The sequence below is a fragment of the Chiroxiphia lanceolata genome, chromosome 6 (genome assembly GCF_009829145.1).
Source record: "Chiroxiphia lanceolata isolate bChiLan1 chromosome 6, bChiLan1.pri, whole genome shotgun sequence".
NCBI lineage: Eukaryota > Metazoa > Chordata > Aves > Passeriformes > Pipridae > Chiroxiphia > Chiroxiphia lanceolata.
In genome coordinates this window covers 1,286,290-1,305,537 of record NC_045642.1, presented here as the reverse complement: position 1 = coordinate 1,305,537, position 19,248 = coordinate 1,286,290, and the positions used below count along the sequence as shown (strand labels likewise).

General features: G+C 50.3%; 3 protein-coding genes across 11 annotated transcripts in view; 1 reads left to right on the top strand and 2 right to left on the bottom strand.

Annotated features, from left to right (window-relative positions):
* PLCB2 (phospholipase C beta 2) overlaps positions 1-3,345 on the top strand; it is a 39,327-nt gene extending 35,982 nt beyond the window's left edge. For both annotated transcript variants that reach the window (XM_032690840.1, XM_032690842.1), the window contains 2 exons: positions 2,105-2,191; positions 2,458-3,345. In XM_032690840.1, coding sequence (XP_032546731.1) covers positions 2,105-2,191; positions 2,458-2,727 — 357 coding nt within the window. In that variant the 3' untranslated portion in view covers positions 2,728-3,345. The remainder of the gene's footprint in view (positions 1-2,104; positions 2,192-2,457) is intronic.
* Positions 1-19,248, bottom strand: part of LOC116787990 (deleted in malignant brain tumors 1 protein-like) — a 499,349-nt gene that overhangs the window by 262,278 nt on the left and 217,823 nt on the right. The window lies entirely within an intron of this gene.
* The window catches only part of PAK6 (p21 (RAC1) activated kinase 6), a 38,468-nt gene continuing 25,577 nt past the window's right edge, over positions 6,358-19,248 (bottom strand). For 7 of the 8 annotated variants that reach the window (XM_032690909.1, XM_032690912.1, XM_032690913.1 and 4 more), the window contains 6 exons: positions 15,635-16,126; positions 15,280-15,413; positions 13,152-13,278; positions 12,838-12,963; positions 12,034-12,168; positions 8,080-10,148 (listed from right to left, as the gene is read on the bottom strand). In XM_032690909.1, the coding sequence (XP_032546800.1) occupies positions 9,981-10,148; positions 12,034-12,168; positions 12,838-12,963; positions 13,152-13,278; positions 15,280-15,413; positions 15,635-16,126 (1,182 nt within the window). In that variant the 3' untranslated portion in view covers positions 8,080-9,980. Of the gene's footprint in view, positions 6,499-8,079; positions 10,149-12,033; positions 12,169-12,837; positions 12,964-13,151; positions 13,279-15,279; positions 15,414-15,634; positions 16,127-19,248 lie in introns of those variants that run through there. The other variant, XM_032690916.1, reaches the window with a different exon arrangement.

Sequence of the window (19,248 nt, the reverse complement as noted above, 5' to 3'; positions counted from 1 at the left end):
TGTGTCCATACATTCGTCTGTCCGTGTCCGTTTGTCTGTCTGTCCATTTGTCTGTGTCTGTCCATCTGTCCATGTCTCTGTCTCTGTGTCTGTCTGTCTGAGTGTCCAGCTGTCTGTCCATGTTTCCCTCTGTCAGTTTGTCCATCTGTCTGTCCATGTTTCCATCTGTCAGTCTGTCCGTCTGTCTGTTTGTCTGTTCATGTGTCTGTCTGTTTTTCTGTCTGTCTGTCCATTTATCTGTCCGTCTGTCCGTCTGTGTGTCCATCTGTCCATCCGTGTGTCCGTCTGTCTGTGTTTCCATCTGTCCATGTGTCCCTCTGTCTGTCAGTTCATTTGTCTGTCAATCCCTGTGTCTGTCTCTTTGTCCATTTGTCTGTTCCTCTGTCCATCTGTCTGTCTGTGTGTCCAGCTCTCTGGCCGTGTTTCCGTCTGTCAGTCTGTCTGTCAATCCATTTGTCTGTCCTTGTCTTTCTGTTTGTCCATCTGTCTGTTTGCCCTTCCATCTGTCTCTGTGTCCATCTGTCCATGTGACCGTCTGTCTGTCCAAGTCTCCATCTGTCTGTCCATTTGTCTGTCCCTGTTTCTGTCAGTCTGTCTACCTGTCCCTCTGTGCGTCCATTTGTCTGTCCCTGTGTCTGTCTGTTCTGTGTCCATCTGTCTGTCCGTGTTTCCGTCTGTCTGTCCCTGTGTCCATCTGTCTCTGTGTCAGTCTGTCCATGTTTCTGTCTGTCTGTCCATCTGTCCCTGTGTCCATACATCCATCTGTCCATGTGTCTGTCTCTGTGTCTGTCTGTCCGTGCTTTCCTCTGTCAGTTTGTCCATCTGTCAGTCCATGTCTGTTCGTCTATGTGTCCATCCCTGTGTCTGTCTGTCCATGTATCCGTTTTTCCGTCTGTCTGTCCCTGTGTCTGTCTGCCTGTGTTTCCATCTGTCGGTGTGTCCCTCTGTCTGTCAACCCATTTGTCTGTCCGTCCATCTGTCAGTATGTCCGTTTGTCTGTCCATGTGTCTATCTGTCTGTCCCTGTCTCCATCCCTGTGTCCATCTGTCTGTTCATCCGTCTGTCCCTGTGTCCATTTGTCTGTCCGCGTGCCCAGCTATCTGTCTGTGTTTCCATCTGTCTGTCTGTCCAAGTCTCCATCTGTCTGTCCATTTGTCTGTCTGTCTGCCAATTTGTCTGTCTGTGCCTCTTTCTACAGTCTGTCCCTGTGTCCAGCTGCCTGTTTCCGTCTGTCCGTTTGTCTGTTCATGTGTCTGTCTGTCCATGTGTCCGTCTGTCAGTCTGTCCCTATGTCCATCTGTGTGTCCGTCTCTCTGTGTCCAGCTGTCTGTCCGTGTGTCCATCTATCCATCTGTCCATTCCTGTGTCCATCTGTCCGTGTGTCCCTCTGTCTGTCAATCCATTTGTCTGTCCTGCGTCCTTCTGTCTGTGCATCCATCTGTCCCTGTATCTCTCTGTTTGTCTGTGTGTCCATGAGACTCCCTGTGCCCCTGCGCCCATGTGTGTCTGTCTGCATGTCTGTCCATCTGTCTACCCATGTGTCAGTCCATCCATGTCTGTCCCTGTGTCTCTCTGTCTGAGTCCATGTGTCCATCTGTTTCTCCGTCTGCCTGTGTGTCCATCTGTCTGTCCCTGTGTCTGTCTGTTCATGTGTCCATCAGTCTGTCCATCTGTCTGTCCATCCATGTGTCCTGTCTGTCTGTTGGTTTGTCTGTGTCCACCTGTGTGTCTGTCTGTCCATTTGCCTGTCTGTCCACGTGTCCATCGATCCGTGTATCCATCTGCCTGTCCCTGTGTCTGTCTGACAGTCTGTCTGTCCATCTGTTTGTGTTTACGTGTCCATCCATCTATCAGCGTGTCCATTTGTCCGTGTGTCTGTCTGTGTGTCCGGTGTGTGTCCATTTGTGTGTATGTCTGTGTGTCTCCATGCCCACGTCCCGGTGTCCGCACTCCCTCACCTGTGCCGGCTGTCCCAGTGTCCCTGGCTCTGGCCGTGTCAGAGCTGGACACGCTCTGGGCTGGGCCTTGCTGGGCTGAGCTTGGGCTGCCCAAGCCCAGGGTGTTGAACTGGAACCTGAGGGGGGTCACTGGATTGTGTTTAAAGGTGATGGAGAGGACGTGCCGGCTCCAGCAGAAACTGGAGGAGAAGCAGGCGGAGCGCCTGCGATCCATCAAGGAGATGGAAAGCCAGGTAAGGCCTTACAAGGCTCCAGGTCAGGGCTGTTCCGTAGGCCAGTGAGTCCAACCCCCTCAGGGATCCACCTTTATTGCCCTCTCAGCACCCCCCCCAGCACCCAATCCCCAGGAATCCATCTTTATTCCACCCTCAGCCTTCCCCCCCAGCACCCAACCCCCGGGCGCTGAGCAAGTGCAAGAGGGGCCCACACGGCCCCCAAAGCAGCCGTGGCTCATCCCAGAGCTCCAGTGTGTGGGAATGATGCAAGTCTCCGTCCGCAGCTCCAGCAGCAGGCACTGGCGGAGTACGAGGAGAAGGTGAGAGCTCTGAACATGGAGGTGCAGGAGATGGTGAAGAACTACACCAAAGCCGGCTTTCCTGCAGAGCCACAGACTGGGCAAGCAGGTCAGAGCGCTCCTGAGGGAGAACAAGGCTCTCCAGACCAACTGGAAGCAAACGTCCCAGTGGTGGAGGTGTCCGGGCTTACACTGGCCAGGCCTGAGCTCCCGGGAGCTGGAACGGATGTGGAGATTGAAGAGAGTGTGTTCTGAGACAAGTCCCTTCCTTACTGTTCATTGCAGGAAGAGCTGTGGAAGTAAATGGTGAAGTTAAATACCAGCTTCCCAAAGTACTGTTATCCCTCCCTTTCCACTCAGGAAGCTCCTGAAATCCTTCAGCAAAGCACTTACTTTTTTATCCCAGGTATTTGGAAGTTGGAGAGCTCACCCTCCAGAGCACTCCCCTCCCTGTGTCCCCCAGCCTGAGCTCTGAGCTGTCAGCAGTGGGAAGGGGCCTGTGCCTGCAGACCAGCTCCGGGTTGGCATCGCAGCTGCAGCTCCAGGAATATTTCCTTGGCATTCACACCAGGTTTCACAGTTTAGCGGGGATGGGGGTGGGGACTGGGCTCAGTCACACACACCCACAGCAGAGGGGGTGCTGCAGGAGCACAGTTACACCTGATGCTGCAATAACAGACATGAAAAGTGCTGCTATGAAAACAAACAAAGCCGAGCTCAAGCAGGTCTGAGACAGGGATGTTCCAAGCCTGGCCTGACATCCTACAAGAGCCCACAGCTGCCCTGCAGTGTTACAGAGGACTGCAGGGATGGACTGGACGTTTCTGACTTATTTATTTTCTAAAACAATAAACCACTGCATTTCCTAACAAATGAGATCCCTTGTTATTTAACCACAGGTGGGGTGGGAGCACCGTGTGTCCCTGTGTGCTCGTGTCTGTCCATGGCCTTGTGTGTGTGTGCGTCCGTGTGTCTGTCAGTGTGCATGTCTGTATGTCCATGTGACTGTCCAGCGCGTGTCCACGTGTCCATCAGTGTGTCCATCAGCCCGTCAGTGTATGTCAGTGTGTGTGTCTGTGTCCGTGTGTTTGTCCATGTCTGTGTGTATGTGTCTGTGTGTCCATCCGTGTGTCTGTGTCCGTTCATGTGTCCATCAGTGTGTGTCCGTGTGTCACTCAGTGTGCGTCAGTGTCCATGTGTCTGTGTGTCCGTCAGTGGGTGTCCGTGTGTCTGTCAGTGGGTGTCCATCAGTGTGTGTTCGTGTGTCCATCTGTGTGAACGTGTCTGTCCATCAGTGTGTCCGACTGTCTGTGTGTCCATCAGTGTGTCTGTCCGTGTGTGCGTCCGTATGTCCGTCAGTGTGTCCGTCAGTGTGTCCGTCAGTGTGTGTCCGTGTATCCGTCTGTGCGTGTCCATGTGTCTGTCTGTGTGTATCCGTGTGTCTGTCTGTGTGTGTCCATGTATCCGTCTGTGCGTGTCCGTGTGTCTGTCTGTGTGTCCGTGTGTCTGTGTGTGTCCGTGTATCCATCTGTGCGTGTCCGTGTGTCTGTCTGTGTGTGTCCGTGTATCCGTCTGTGCGTGTCCGTGTGTCCGTCTGTGTGTCTGTCTGTGTGTCCGTGTATCCGTCTGTGTGTCTGTCCGTATGTGTCCGTGTATCCGTCAGTGTGTCTGTCCGTATGTGTCCGTGTATCCGTCAGTGTGTCTGTCCGTATGTGTCCGTGTATCCATCAGTGTGTATCCGTCAGTGTGTGTCTGTGTGTCTGCCCATGTGTCCATCAGTGCATGTCTGTGTGTCCATCAGTGTGTGTCCGTCCGTGTGTCTGTGTCCATCAGTGTGTCTGTCCGTGTGTCCGTCCGTGTGTCTGTGTCCATCAGTGTGTCTGTCCGTGTGTCCGTCCGTGTGTCTGTGTCCATCAGTGTGTGTCTGTCCGTGTGTCCATCCGTGTGTCTCTGTGTCCATCAGTGTGTGTCTGTCCGTGTGTCCGTCCGTGTGTCCATCCGTGTGTCTGTGTGTCCATCAGTGTGTGTCCGTCCGTGTGTCCATCCGTGTGTCTGTGTGTCCATCAGTGTGTGTCTGTCCGTGTGTCCGTCCGTGTGTCCATCCGTGTGTCTGTGTGTCCATCAGTGTGTGTCCGTCCGTGTGTCCGTCAGTGTGTGTCCGTGTGTCTGTCTCTGTGTCTGTCAGTGCGTGTCCGTGTGTCTGTCTCTTTGTCTGTCAGTGCGTGTCCATGTGTCTGTGTGTCCGTCACTGTGTGTCTGTGTGTGTCCACATGTCCATCAGTGTGCGTGTCCATGTGCCCGTCAGTGTGTGTCCGAGTGTCTGTCAGTGGTCTGTGTCCATATGTCTGTGTGTGTCAGTGTGCCTGTCCATATGCATGTCCTATGCGTGTCCATGTGTCTGTCTGTGCATCCTTCAGTGTGTCTGTCCGTGTGTCCATCAGTGTGCCCATGTGTCTGTCTGCGTGTCTCTCAGTGTGTGTCCATGTGTGTCCGTCCATGTGTTCATTCTCTATCCTGCCTGTATCTGTGGGTCAGTCAGTGTGTGTCTGTCCATGTGTGTGTCTGTGTGTCTGTCCGTGTGTTCATGTCTCTGTCCTGTCTGTGGGTCTGTCCACGTGTGTATATCCTGGGTGTCTCTGTCTGTCTGTGTCCCTCTCTGTGTATCTGTCTAGGTGTCTGTCCCAGGGTCTGTCCATGTCCCTTACCCTATATGTCCATGTGTCTGTGTCCCTGTGTCCATCGCAGTCTGTCCCGTGTGTCTGTGTGTGACACTGTCCCCCTGTGTCCGTGTCTCTGTGTCCTTGTGCGTGTCCACGTCTATGTCCCTGTGTCTCTGTGTGCCTGTGTGTGTGCCGTCTGTCCCCGTGTCTGTGTCCCTGCGTGTGTCTGTTGCTTGTCTGTCTCTGTGCGTCCATCTCCTTGACTGTGTCTGTCCATGTGTGTCCATCCCTGTGGCATTTGAGGCCCTCCCAAAGCAGATCCCGAACATCCCACCAAGTCCAACTGCAGGCAGGAGCAGTTGGAGTTCTTACCTTAACCCAGGTGCAGCTCAGGCAGTTCCACCTGGAGCACAGGGGCATGAGCACTGCTTCCTACCCCCACTTATGCCAGACAAACCCCTCCAGAGAAGCCTTTTAAAGGTTATTTTCAGGGAAAATTCATCTCTTCTCTCCCTGGAGGGAACCCAGTCACCCAGATCAGACCAAAAAGTGGGCACAGCGTGTCCCTCTCTCCACACACACACTGCCAAGGCTCCAGGGATTGCTTTTTCCCTTCAAACCCTCTCAGTAAATGAATCCAACAGAAGAAACCCAAGTCAGAGACACACACGGAAACCCAGGGCACAGCAGGGCCTGCCCTCACAGGAGTTTTCCCTCCCCTGACCCCATAAGGTAAAGGGGAACATGTTGCACTGGAACAGTGGCAGGGACGGGGCAGGACACGCTCTCAGGACAAACGCTCCCAGCCAGGTCGGGCGGGTTCCATCTCCCGTCACAGGCTGCTCCCACCAGCAGCACCAGCACAAGCTGGGACACAGCACTCACAGCTACAGTCTCCTTCCCTCCAGCCTGCCACAATCCCGAACTTCTTCACTTTCCAGCCTGGACACCTCTAATTCCTGCCTTGTGCCAACACATCCCCCAGGAGTGCTCCGAGAGCAACAGAGCCGGCAGGACCCAGCGCTCTGCCCTTCTCGGGGCACCTCAGACACGTCCCTGTTTGCCCAAAGTGGGGGGCAGATGGGAAACGGACACAATTAAATAAAGGCACCAAACCAAATGTTACTGCAGAGGTTTCTGAGCACACCAGGAACCCTGAGCACCCCCCCAGCAGCACAACTCACACCCCGGTTTGGTTACTCACGGGCTGCAGAGGAGAGGAGCCACCTCATCTTCCAGCACTACTTCGTCCCATGGAATTCAGACATCCTTGAGGATTCCTTCACATGCAGCCCTGCCTGTGGTTTTGCTTACCTGCTGAGCACGGAGTGATGTGGTGTTCGGGTCAGACAGGTCACTGTTGAGGCTGTTACAGAACCCAGATTCAGTGGTAACTAAGACTGGTCTGACACGGAACAGAACATTTAGGCACAATCTCACCTCTCCACGTTTTCACCTTTAAAGTGCCACATTCTAGGTCTTGTTCTCTACCACTAAATTCTCTGGCCCAAAATATTTATATTAGTCCAACCTTTGTACTATAGTAGTAAAAAATTAGATAATGGGGATTCCTAAGCAGAGGAGGACTCCAACTCCAGCAAGGGATACCAACAGGAGACACTGTACATGCAGGATCCAAATTATCTTTTGCCTCCGGAACAGAGACAGTTCTGATAAGTGCCCATTGCACTTACACAAGGAATTACTGCACAGTAGCTCTTGTATTTTAGAGACACTCTTCCTGCCCCACACATAACCCACATGGTCAAGATTATCAAGATTATCACTTGCTGTTATACCTCTTTATCCCCAGGACCCAAGGCACAGCCAAAAGCTTTCTGCAGGCTGCAGGGGCAAGGATGGGGTTCTCCTCACCAGACTCAATCTTAAATTTGGGAGCCTCATTTGACCCAGGGTCCATCTGTAACCACAGGTTAAAAGAGAGGGGCCCTCCAGAGAAAGATTTGTCCCAGGATAATAAGTTGCTGTGCCCAACAGCAGAGGCCTGTCTGATGGGGACAGGCACCATTATACACAAACCAGTGCAACTGGGACCTGACAGCACTCCTAGAGCACCCGTTTGATTCAGCAAATTGTTCCTGTAAATCCCACCCACCATCTTCAAAGGCCTCCTGGAAGCTGATTGCCAGGACTGTGGCAGCATGGAAAAGGCTCGACATGAGCAAAGCTGACAAGAGGGAAAATAAAAGGAGAGGATTCAAGGAAAACATGACACAAAACAACAGCAAACCCCGAGACACAAGTGTAACCTCGTAGAAGAGGAAAGATACTCAGAGAAAACAACATCTCCAAGCATAATTACCCACTGAGTAGGCTCTGGGCTCATCAGAGAAGAGGTCACACGTTGTATACTCAGATCTCACTCAGCACACGAGAAATCCTGACCTGAATACTACTGCAATGCAAATTCCAAACCTGCTCTGGATCCTCATGCTCCTGCTTGGTTCCTGGGGAAGGAGCTGTCGGCTCTGGAGATGGAGCTTCAATCTTTCAGCTAATCTAAGTTTATCTTAGGATTTATGTTTGATTCCACACTCATCTAAGTAATGGAGCAGTTAACTGGTGATGTGCCGTGCATGAACTGCAAAGAGAGAAACACAAGCAGCAGGAATTGCTTTCTGTATCCCTCAAATATGGTAATGGGGGTTTAAAATTTTATAAGATACTTGAATGCAATTTTTCCAGGGCCTTCCCTCACTGTGTTTAGTCAGACTTAGGCTGCAGTACAAAAATGGTGTTGAATGTTAAACCTGTCATACCTGTCTCCAAAAAATGCTTGTTTCAGGATCCAGGCTCCTGCCCCACTCTCCTCTTGCTTTAGAAGCCACGTAGCCACAGAACAGGGAAGTAAGACCAGACTCTAAGGTTCACACTCCCAGCTCTGAACTACAGACACATTGTGAAGCATCTCAGCACTGCAACAGCCTTATGAATAAATCAAGATCTACTTTAATTTAAAACACAAGTGCAAAGGATTCACAACTACAGACCAGCAGGAGTGTTTGTTTCAAATTATAAATCTTTTCCAAGCCCTGCTCTTTTGCATAAAAAAAAAGTAATATATCTGAAATACATAAACATTTTAAGTCAAAAATTTTCCAGTGCAGCTAAAGAGGAGCTAAATGAATTAATTTCAGTCAACTCCATCAGCCCCAAACTTAGACATCCAGTCTAGGTAAACCCCCTGTGACCCCTCTACCTGCCACAGGTGAGGGAGAGAGTGATTTCATCCTTCAGCAGGTGTCTGAGAACACCCTCACCAGGTGTTCCCTCCCCACAGATACAGAGCCAACCTACACGTTCCACAGACTGGGTGCCCACCCTGTGATGGCATCAGTGCAGATCAATTCCGTCCCAAATTACTTCAAGTAATCAACTGTGGCTTCAATTTTGAAGCAGGATCTGTAACTGGAGCAAATAGCAGAGGACAGAGATAATGAACATCTTCTGAAGAAAATGCAATTCTGAGGTTAGTTTCTGGCACAGAAGGACTGTCCCGAGAATAACTTAAATTCCAGTACATTTGCATGTGGAGTTTCAAAACAAAATCCCAGTTCCACATGTAAAAGCATATTCTTGAGACCTCACAACAACACACACCATCACTGTACAATGTTAATCCTGACCTAGAGTCCAATTACCTTGAGGATCTCACTGACCAGAGAGTGTAGCACACAAAATACCTAAAACTATGTTAAAAGAACTCAAAGAGCTGTTTAGACAACCAGAAACCTTCCAGATGCCAAGGGCTGGTGGGGAAGGGCAGACCAACAGCCAGACAGCAGAGGTGTCTCCCCACATCCTGCAGCAGCTGCAGGGAGATGGGGAGGTTGGACAACCACCTCACACGAACACAGAGATCAATCCTGGGATGTGCAGCACAGCTCAAACTTTTCCATTCTGTCTCCTACAGCATCCCCAAAATGCTACCCAACAACTGCCTCAGGGCAGCATTTCTCAGCCTCTCCTGGGGGAAGGGGCTGGGAAAGAAAGGTGTCTGGAAAGCAGCCCCAGGAGCAGGCTGCTCACCCCCCAGCCAGCACCAGAGGTCTTGCACGTGGTGAATGGTCAACCACAAGGACCTGGTGGTGGGAGCACCTGGTCTTCACAGAGTCCACTTGGAGGCCTGTGTTCAAGGGTTTCCAGAAGTTTAAAATCATGAAATGGATTCAAGATTGACCACTAAACCATACACATTCCGCAGCAAAAGAGAAGCCTGTTGATGCAAGAGAGCCACTTAGAAACAAATATATACATATCACATCACTCCCCAGGGAAGTGTGGGCAGGTTTCCAGGTCCACATTTAACCCAAGGAAATTAAAACTGTCTGTGAAAAAGTCTCAGAGGAAAAAAAATTCAAGTCTTTGTGCATTGTTTGACAGTTTAAAAGGGTCTGTGCCCCAAAATGAGTCAGCACAGGACTCCAGTGTAGAACGAAGGAAGCAAAGATCACATTTCTAACTGGGAAACATCATTCCAGTTCAGTGGTCAGCAGCCAAGGTGTGCAGAAACTCACAGACATTCAGATACACAACTTCAGACTCCGCTTCAAACGCCATCCTCTGGCAGCAGTGATTCCCAAGGCATGGAATACCCGCTTTATCCTTGGTCTCACCTGGATCTAGTCTGTGTTGATTGTCTTCAGCAAAGGAGAAGCCCCAGAAGGCTGCAAATGCACGGACAGGATTCACACTCATCCTCTAAAACCATCGCTGACAATTTCCAAGCACCATTCACAGGATGAAACCACCTGGGCTCTTCATTTTTTAGATTTCTTTTTTTTTTATAAATATTCCTTTTTCCCCACAATTTCCCCTCAGGCAGAGTCAGCAGGTGGAGGTGCGCTTCCTGTACTGTTGGATAAGGGGCACCAAACACTCTGGAAGTCCTGTCTGGAGCAAAAAGGGATGATCCAGAAGTTCTTGTGCTGTTGCTCTTTCCAGCGGATCCCGTGTCAACATCCTTTCCAAGAAGTCTCTCAGAACTGGGGAGGTCTGTGAAAAAGCAACCAACCAAGTCAACCCTGCAAAGCCACCAGGCACAGCTCATGCAACACCAGGTTGCCCAGGTGGGCTTGGTTAAAGGGATCCTGCACCTTCCCCCTCTGTATCCCTGTTTTCCCAGCAATGTGACATGGATCCCACACTTTTCATGTTAGGGACATAACCTTCTGTCACCGGTAGGCACAACACTCACACAGGTTGTTTGCTTTCCAGTGGGCCACAGCCAATTAAGACAAGCCTGCCTGGAGTGTCCTTCCATCCAGACCACTCCTGTTTCCCATTTCATTATTTTCTGCAGTTCAGCTCAAAAATTCAGCAAGATTCCTGCTACCTGAGCACATCCCTTGGGTGGGAAGGGTGCCTCAATTCATTCTTTTACTGGTCACAGATTGTGGAAAAAGTAGTTCAATAAGATTCCCAAATTGGTTTTGAGAGGCCTGGAACCCTCATGCTGCTGGTGCAAGAAGGTGAAAAAGCTGCAGAACAGGTACCAAAAAGCTGAATGAACTCCCAGGTCTGTCCTTTGGAAGAGCTGTAAAAGCCTGGAGTAGCCAGCCCCGAGCACCACTTCCAGGCCCTGCACATCTCCTGCTGGTTTAATCCTCTGCATCGTTAAAACGGAATAAAAAATGAACTTGGCTTATATTTATTTATTTAAATGTTGTTAATGACATCCAGTTTAGGTTGGGGGCATTTTCCCAGCTCTGGCTCACTTAGAGGTAGAACATGAAATCCTGTTCACACTGAGCTACTGTTTATTTCAGGAGCCCTTTGGATGGGATCGCTGGAGGTAGAAGGCATTGCCCAGCTCAGGACAAGTGCTGGGATCCAGCCTGTATCCCCAGCAGGGAGTCTGCCCATGCCTTAGCAAAGCAGCAGAGACTGTCCCAGTGACACCCCTTGAACCTGGTGCACCAGTACTTCAGTCACTGACCACAGGAAGTCAGGGACTGGCACCAGGATGGAGGGCTGAGTTCCCCCAGGACATGGGGCAGGACGGCCCCTGGCCTGTGACCCAGAGATCTGTTGGAAGCCGGGCTGCTTCCCAGGATAACCAGAGCACAGCGAGACTATGATCAGCTCTGGCTGTCACAGCCAGACAGCAGGGCCATGTCACCAAGTCAGGTGTGACCCAGACCAGGCTGGCTTTACACTGCCCAAGGAGGGCGAGCACTGGGTCCAGAACGTGACCATTACATTTTAATTAGTGTTGCAAAGGCAAAGAGGAGAGAGCAGCTGTTGATGTTAGTTCAGCAGTCTACTCTGTTAAATAATTCAGTTTTAGCAGCTGCAGATCCTCTGATTAACTGGAAAGGCCGGGTAGCTCAGGATGCTGCAGAAGCTGTTTGATCTCACAGGCTCAGCCTGGAATGGAAGGATTGCTCCAAGTGGGGACTGAAAGGTGATCACTGTTTCTTATGCCACTGCTACTTTTTCCTAAAAAACCAAGTTCATCTTCAGAGCAGCTGCAGAGTCTCCACGAGCTCCTGTGTGTCCTGAGTTCTCCTGCTCTGACAATAACACAGTCTTTGCAGTCCTGAAGGCCGCAAAGCTGGAAACTCCCAAGGATCCTCCTGTTTCCTTCCCTGGAAGATGAGCTACTCTATCGACATCAGCAAGCTGGAAACTGCTGGGTCCAGCCAAGGCAGCTCTGATTTGCACTCTCCATTTATGCCCAGGTGCCCTTACACTGTCAGGGCTATTCCCCACACAGCCACCAGCTGTCAGCAGCAGCCACCGAGGGCCCGGGGCCAAAGCACTTCCCAGGGAACGTCCTAGCAAGACCATTTCCACAGCCAGCTGTTCCGGGAACAGCTGATACGGATGTTCCCCTGTGATAACCATCAGGTGTACAAGTGTTTGCCAGCATTCTCACCCTGTGGAAGTTCTTCAGTTTGGGAGGAGGACTGTCTCGGAGTCTCTTCATTGCCTGGACTGGAGAATCACTAAAGTAGGGGGGTTCTCCATCCACCATCTCTATCACCATGATCCCCAGGGACCAGATATCCACCTATGGGAGCCAATGGCACATCAACACACACAGTTCAGAGCAGCAGGTCCTTGCTGTGTTGCTTTCACCAAGGCTGCAACACTCCACCCATGACAAATGGTACCGAGTCAAACACTGACCCCTTGATGCTCTCGGGCTCCTTACAGCAGTTTAACAAAGTCAGTTTTGCACCCAGGACTGAGCATCAGCGGTGTTGCAACATGTAAAGGTCTGCAAGTAACTGCCTGTGCTGCACCTGGTTCCTTGGTAAACAAAACTCATTAGTCTGCTGCCACCTGCCCGGAATTCCAGAGCTCCCATCCCTGCCTTCCCCGAGGTGAGCCCCTCGGAGCTCACATCTCCTCCCCTCCCTTTCTGGCATCCATTTACTGATCTCTATCGTGTCACAGGCTGCTCCTTGCTCCCATCTGTCCACAGCTGGTATAAATCTAGGCCAGGCTTCAGGTGTAAGAATAGAATAAGTTTATGCCTCTTTCCTGGAAGCAGAACAATCTATTTTTCTACTGACTTTGAAAATATTGCCATCATCACAATCAAATCTGTAGTCACGCTTGGCTTTGTTTTAAATAGAGTCTAGAGGCTCTTCCTAGAAAAGCCAATAGTTATTTTCCTGTGACACTTGAAAATATTATTTGCTCCCTCTCCTGATATTAGGGAGCTGTCCCTTACCTCGGTGGTGTATGGTATCCTGGCAATGACTTCTGGAGCCATCCAGTAGGGAGTACCCACCAGGGACTTTCTCTTGGGTACATCTTTACTGATCTGAGCACAGAAGCCAAAATCTGAGAGTTTGACCTGTACAAAGAGAAAAGCAACCAACCTTAAAAATCAACCTTAGACAACACAGAGGGAAACACCATAGACAGAGACATCAAAGGGAGTAAGAGGATGAGCTGCAAACAAGTGATTGGGAACAGAAAGGAAGCAAGAGAGGAAGGCTGCAGCAGCAGAAGACAGGAAACAGTCTGTCTGAGGACACATACCCTGCCATCCAGAGTGAGAAGGATGGAGTCACTCTTGATGTCCCGGTGAATGACCCCCTGGGCATGGAGGTAGGACAGAGCCTGCAGCACCGACTCACACACCGTGGCAATCTGCTCCTCGTTCAGCCTGCAATCAGGGACAGGGAGCTCAGCTGGGCAGGGACAGGGCTCGGCCACAAGGGCACGGTGCAATTCTCAAGTTAAATCACAGGTATTTGGGTTCCCTATGGCCTTTACTATCTCACCTTCACCGCTCTTCTATGTCTGCTACTGTGGAAAACAGCTTTGACTTGATGGTTGGCAACTTTAAGTTTTTGTAGGTTTAATACAGAGAACTTGTATTTTAAATCCTGTATCTGAGTTCATTCTGCAAGATGCTGTTTCAAGCAGTTCTGACAGGCAGCAGTGCTGCTCGATGCCAAGGTGCTGCAGTAACTGGTGAGACAGCTCTTTTTAAAGCAAATATGGTAAAGCCATTGTTCACAAGGCTTATTGTGCAACCCTATCCAGAAAACATCTAAACACATTCTCTGATAGCAAATACAGGGATCCTTTGGGTTTTCCTGCACATACCTTGGGTACACTCACACCTAACTAGAGGCAGCACAGGTTACAAGCAGAGAAGACCCTCCTGATTTCCAGCACTCTCTGTTAGCACATGGAATATGAGCACCAAGAACCTCACCTTTAGGTTTAGGTAACAAGAGGTGCACTTTCAGCCTGTCGTGGATCAAATTTGGTTTGAGTCAAGTGTCTGGATAGTGTAAAACACATTACTGGAGAATTACCTCAGTCCTGGAGATGCAAATCACTTATCCCCCTCAGTAAATGTTTAGTGACTGGAATGAGGGTATTTTCCTCCCTGGGAAAAACTGCTAAAGGCTTACTTCTGATAAATGTTATGGTTAGAACAGATCCTGTTTCCACCATGTGAAAAAACAAGCATTCATTAACAGGTTCAAAGGAAGCTTCATAAAACCAATCTAGGCTGAGGTCCCACAATGGAATTCAGACTTACTGGTGGATATAAACACATAGGCCCTTCATAAACCTCTTCAGCAATTTTTATCTGTAATCCCAATGCCATCTAAGAGCTACAGGAGTTTCACAGGCTCTGCAGTGCTGTAACTCCTCAGGATTAAGTGTTGGTTCTCAGCCCCTGACATGTGTCTCTGAACTCAGTGCTGGAGGACCAGCCCAGCTAAGTGTCTCCAGGACACTCCTTCCAGGTGGAGGCTACAGAGGACAATGTGGCTTTTCACACCTCCCAAACACATCACAGCTGTGCTTCCAAAACACAGAATCCAACAGAGCAAGATATATGCCTTAAATCCACCACAGGATCTAGTCTGAGCACATAAGTGAACCAAGGGTATACTGTGATTTTTAAAAAAACAAATACAATTGGTGTTAGCAATACTGCCTAATGATAACCAACTAAGATTCTAAATCTTCAAAAAAGAAAAGCTCATCCTACAGACTTTCCTGGTCAGTCTTTCTGTTGGTATTCCCTGCACCAGCTTCCAGCCTCGCAGGACTGCTGGGAAGCAGGAGGAGGGTGCTCCAGGCCATGGGTGGACCCCAAGGGCCATCTAAGAACAACTTCTCTGCCCTACAGAAATGCTTTGGGCATTAATGAATATCAAGTGGTGTGGATAAGGAAACAAATTTAGGAGAGTGTCCGGTAGCTGCTATCTTTAGACAATGAAATTTGGGAAGGAGTCCAAATCTCAAGGCTCTGTTGCACTTTTCCAGAGGAGTTAGTGAGGTTGAATTTGTGGATAAGGTTGCACCACTGAAAACTATTTCTGCATGCTCTTTAATACTTATTCAATGAACTTCCTGGCCAGGATTCAACAAATATAGTAAACAGTGTTTTTTTTATGAGTGCAGTGTTTTACAGGGAAGGTCATCAAGGAGATGAACAGTGGGTACCTAAAGGGATCAGTACTGTGAAGGAGGTTCCTTCTATATCAGAAGTATTATCACATAATTCAAATGGATAACAGTTACAAAGTGTAGCAGTTTCCGGGGGGCACAACAAACACAAGGTCTCTGAGGGAAACTACTCTTCCCAGAAATCCCCACTCTGTCCTTGCTCTTAGGTGTTTTTGATTTTGCTTCGTACCTGATTTGAGACACAATGTCTGTGAGGGCTCCCCCCTGCAGGAACTCCATCAGCACCCAGAGCTCCTCTCCCACGAGGTAGCTCTTGTACATCTCCACGACATTGACGTGCTGATAGTCCCTCATTATCACCACCTGGAAATCCACAGGGAGCAAGTCACCACCACAAAAGCACTCACGGCACCCAACCCTCCCCAGCCAAGCAGGACTCCCAGCCCTATGTATGGTAGTCCAGTGCAGAGCCCCCATCCCCCAGCAGTAATCCTTGGTAGGAGCATAATCCTACTCAAAGGGAGACGGTCCTGCTCCTCCCTGTTTGCCAGGCTGGCTGTTCCCCCAGCCACGCCCTCCCTCACCTCGTTGAAGAGGAGCTCCCGGCGCTGCTGCTTCCTCAGGTCCATCATTTTCACGGCCACCTGGCGCCCCGAGTGCTTCTCCCGTGCGATGCACACGATGCCCGTGGAGCCCTCCCCGATCTTGACATAGTTCTCCAGCATCGCCCGCGGATCCCCCTGGTCCACGACCATCCTGAGGGCAGCTTTGAACTGCTCGTGGGTCACCACCACGGGGTCCTCGCCGGCCGGCTGCCCCTTCCCGGCGGAGTCTGGGGGCAGGTGGAGGTTGCTGGAGCTGGTCTGGGTGTGCCGGCTGCGGGGGGACCCGGCTGGCGAGGGCCGGCTCAGGGGCACTGCCACCGCCTTCTCCACTGGCGGGGACTTCTGGGGGGTCTCGGCTTCCGAGACCCCCCTGGGGAAATCGGAGGCGGGCGGATCTGGCGGGAGAGACTGGGCTTTGGCTGCAGGGCTGCGTGGGGAGCCCCACTGCTGGGGCCTGAAGAAAGCGTTAGGCTGCCAGAGGAACAAAGGGGAAAGGGGGAAAAACAAAAAGGGATGGTTGGGTTAACAAGCAGAAAGGTCAGGAATCAGTTTTGTATAATTCCACTCTGCCCCAGCACAACTCGGAGCTGACTGGAGTCAAGAGCTCCAGGTCTGCCCAACACATGTTTGGATGAAGATCTGCTTGGATGAAGATCTTCAAGAACCCCTTAGGGAATGGGTGCTGCACTTTAGGGACCTCCAAACTGAAGCAGTTTAAAGGGAACCTTTTAAAGTACATGCTTTAAAAAAACCACCAAGACCCAAAACCCACAGAAAAAAGCCCAGCTGCTAAAAAGCATTCCAACCTCACCACCAAAACTCAGGGGCAACCTGTGCTGCAGAGAATTTGAAAATCCTTTATCCCTCTGTGCCTCTGATCTTCCTCTGTATAAAAAGAAAGAGGATTCATGCCAAGGCTGTAAATCACTTTGATGTCTTGGCCTAATTCCCTTGGGGTAATTACACTCTGCCTATTGAAAACTCTCTCTGCACTTTCCACTGGTACCTGCAGAGCATTCCTGTCGATCAGGCACAGAACTAGCCCTCTGCTTTGGGAAAAGCACTGGGATCCAGGCCAGCTGGAGGCAGCCAGCCTGAGACTCCAGCTACACAGAGCCACCTGCCACCTTGGCGGCTGCAAAGTGACCGACCGTGAATTTGGAGGTTTTTGGAGACATCCCACTCCAGTGCCACACAGGCCCACTCCTGTTCAGTGTAGTGAGATCACAGCCCACAGGAACGTGGCTTTGGGATACACATTCCCATGCGACCACTACACATGGGTCTCCCAAGAAGGATAAACCTTGTCAGGCTCATACTCATCCTGGAAACGTTGATTAATTAAAATGCAACATCTAGCAGGTGGGGTATAAAATACATTATATACTTACATGTGTATATGTAAAATATACATAATATATGTATAGAAACACATGCAAAATAATAGTGGAGCTGCTTCAGAATGAGCAAGCCAATAATTTGTATTATAGGGCAAAATTACTTCAAAGCAAAAAGCATTTTCTCTCTCACAATTCAGAGATTATTAATAAAGTTAATAATATGAGAATGGGAACCAAAAACTGCCAACAGAGACTTTTTTAGAAGAAGACTCCTTTTCACATCTCAGACAGGAAATAATTGTATAGGATTTAATTCCATGCACTTTGGGTTTTAATCAAGGATTTTTGTCAACAGCAGGATCTGCATAAGCCTCACAAACACACAGGGCTCATTTTCACACACACACAGGCCCTGGAAAACACCGGTTAGTGGCATCAGGCACAGCACAAACACAAGTGGATGTCAGGAGCTCCTTCCTCCCCGAGTGCCAGCTCCACCCCTCCACTCCTGTGCTGACATGCTCACAGCAACACAGTATTTATTTTCCAAATCTTGTTTTGTCTCAGGAGAGAGAATCCAAAAAGGTTTTCTGTAACCCCGAGCGTGCAGGAGGGGCACACAGCACACGTGCAGGCTCACACAAGGGTGTTATCTCCTGCTCCCACAGCTGACACATTCTCAGTCCTGGGACGCTGTGAGGTGTCACTGGTTCTCCCACTCCTGTCTCCCATAGTGGGTTTAAAGGAAGGTTCACTCAACCTTCCCATGTGCCTGTTATGGCACCCACCTCCTAGGAAAGTGGTGAATGCTCTGTCCCATCCCTGGACATGTCCAAGGTCAGGTTGGATGGGGCTTGGAGCAACCTGGTCTCGTGGAAGGTGTCCCTGCCCATGGCAGGGGGTGGAACAAGATGAACTTTAAGGTCCCTTCAACACAAAGCATTCTGGGATTCCATGGTTCAGTTGTATCCCTGTCCCTTTCACCTGCAGTTACACATTTCTCACACATCATCACCTCCACCTGAGAGGGAGACTCACATTGTCACCACCGGAGGCTGCTAAGAACACATCAGATAAACAACTCCCAGCTATGGCACAGATCCCTCCCTGGAGCAGGGAGATGGACTAGATAGCCCCAAGGTCTTCCCTGCTCCTCTCCTCTGACAAATACCTGGAGTTCAGATGCACCCAAGCACATCCATTTAGCTGGGAACCTCTGCTCCTGCTGAGGATGACAAAGACACTCTGGCTAGGGAAGACACAAGTGGCCAGTTCTAGGTACTCCAGCCAGTGTAGATGAGCCCAGAGTCGCTGGGACAGCAATAAGTGCAGCTTATGCTACACAAAAGCTGCATTCCTTGAGAATCCCACTGCCTTGGAAAGGAAATCCACTGTGCCCAAAGCCTTGAGCCTGATCCTTATGCAAACTGCAAGAGGCAGGTTGGAGACATCCCCGTCCCTGCAACACACTACAGAAGAGTCAGTTTGGTTGGGATGGTGGTTCCTGTCATTATCCTCCCAGTTCAGGGACTCTGGAGCTGCTGCAAATCAGCCTGGCCCAGCCCCAGCCCAGCACAGACTTTGAACAAACCATGGGAAGTTGATGGGTGCTGGGTCAGCCTGGGAAGGAAGAGCAGCAGTGGCTGCATTTCCTATCCAGTACAGGAACCAGAGATCTTCTCCCAGCTCAAGACAAAGTGAGTCATCCATTCAGGACAGCTTTCCTGGGGGAGCTGTAGCCATGAGTTGTCCCACCCTTTCCAGCAGCCAGCATTTCCTGTGTGACAGCACCGTGGGTGCCAGTGCAAACCCTGACAGATACAGCTACGCTCAGCCCACTCTCCGAGGCAGTTCTGGTTTGCACAGGCAGAAGAACACATTACTAATGGAAGCCACAGCCATTTCCCAAATGGCAAAGGCTCCCTGATGCCAGTGGAATGGCACTGCAGTTATGCCTTTACCTCACAGAAGGGTACAAGTGAGTAAGTCCCCTCATCCTTGCCAGCCCACGCTGCTGCAAGTACAGCTCTGCCAACCAGCCCTTCTCCCAGAGATCTGGCTGAGCTGTGCCTCACAGTGCATCCTGTGAAGCACCAACGGACCACACATTTCCCCGGCCCAGGACCATTTGGATTCCAACATTAATCATAACAATAACAGATGGCTGCATGATGTTTGCAATTAAATTGGTTCAGCTGTGTACATAACCTCTGGAACTGTAAAGTCAACACTGCACCCACTCACAGCTAGGGA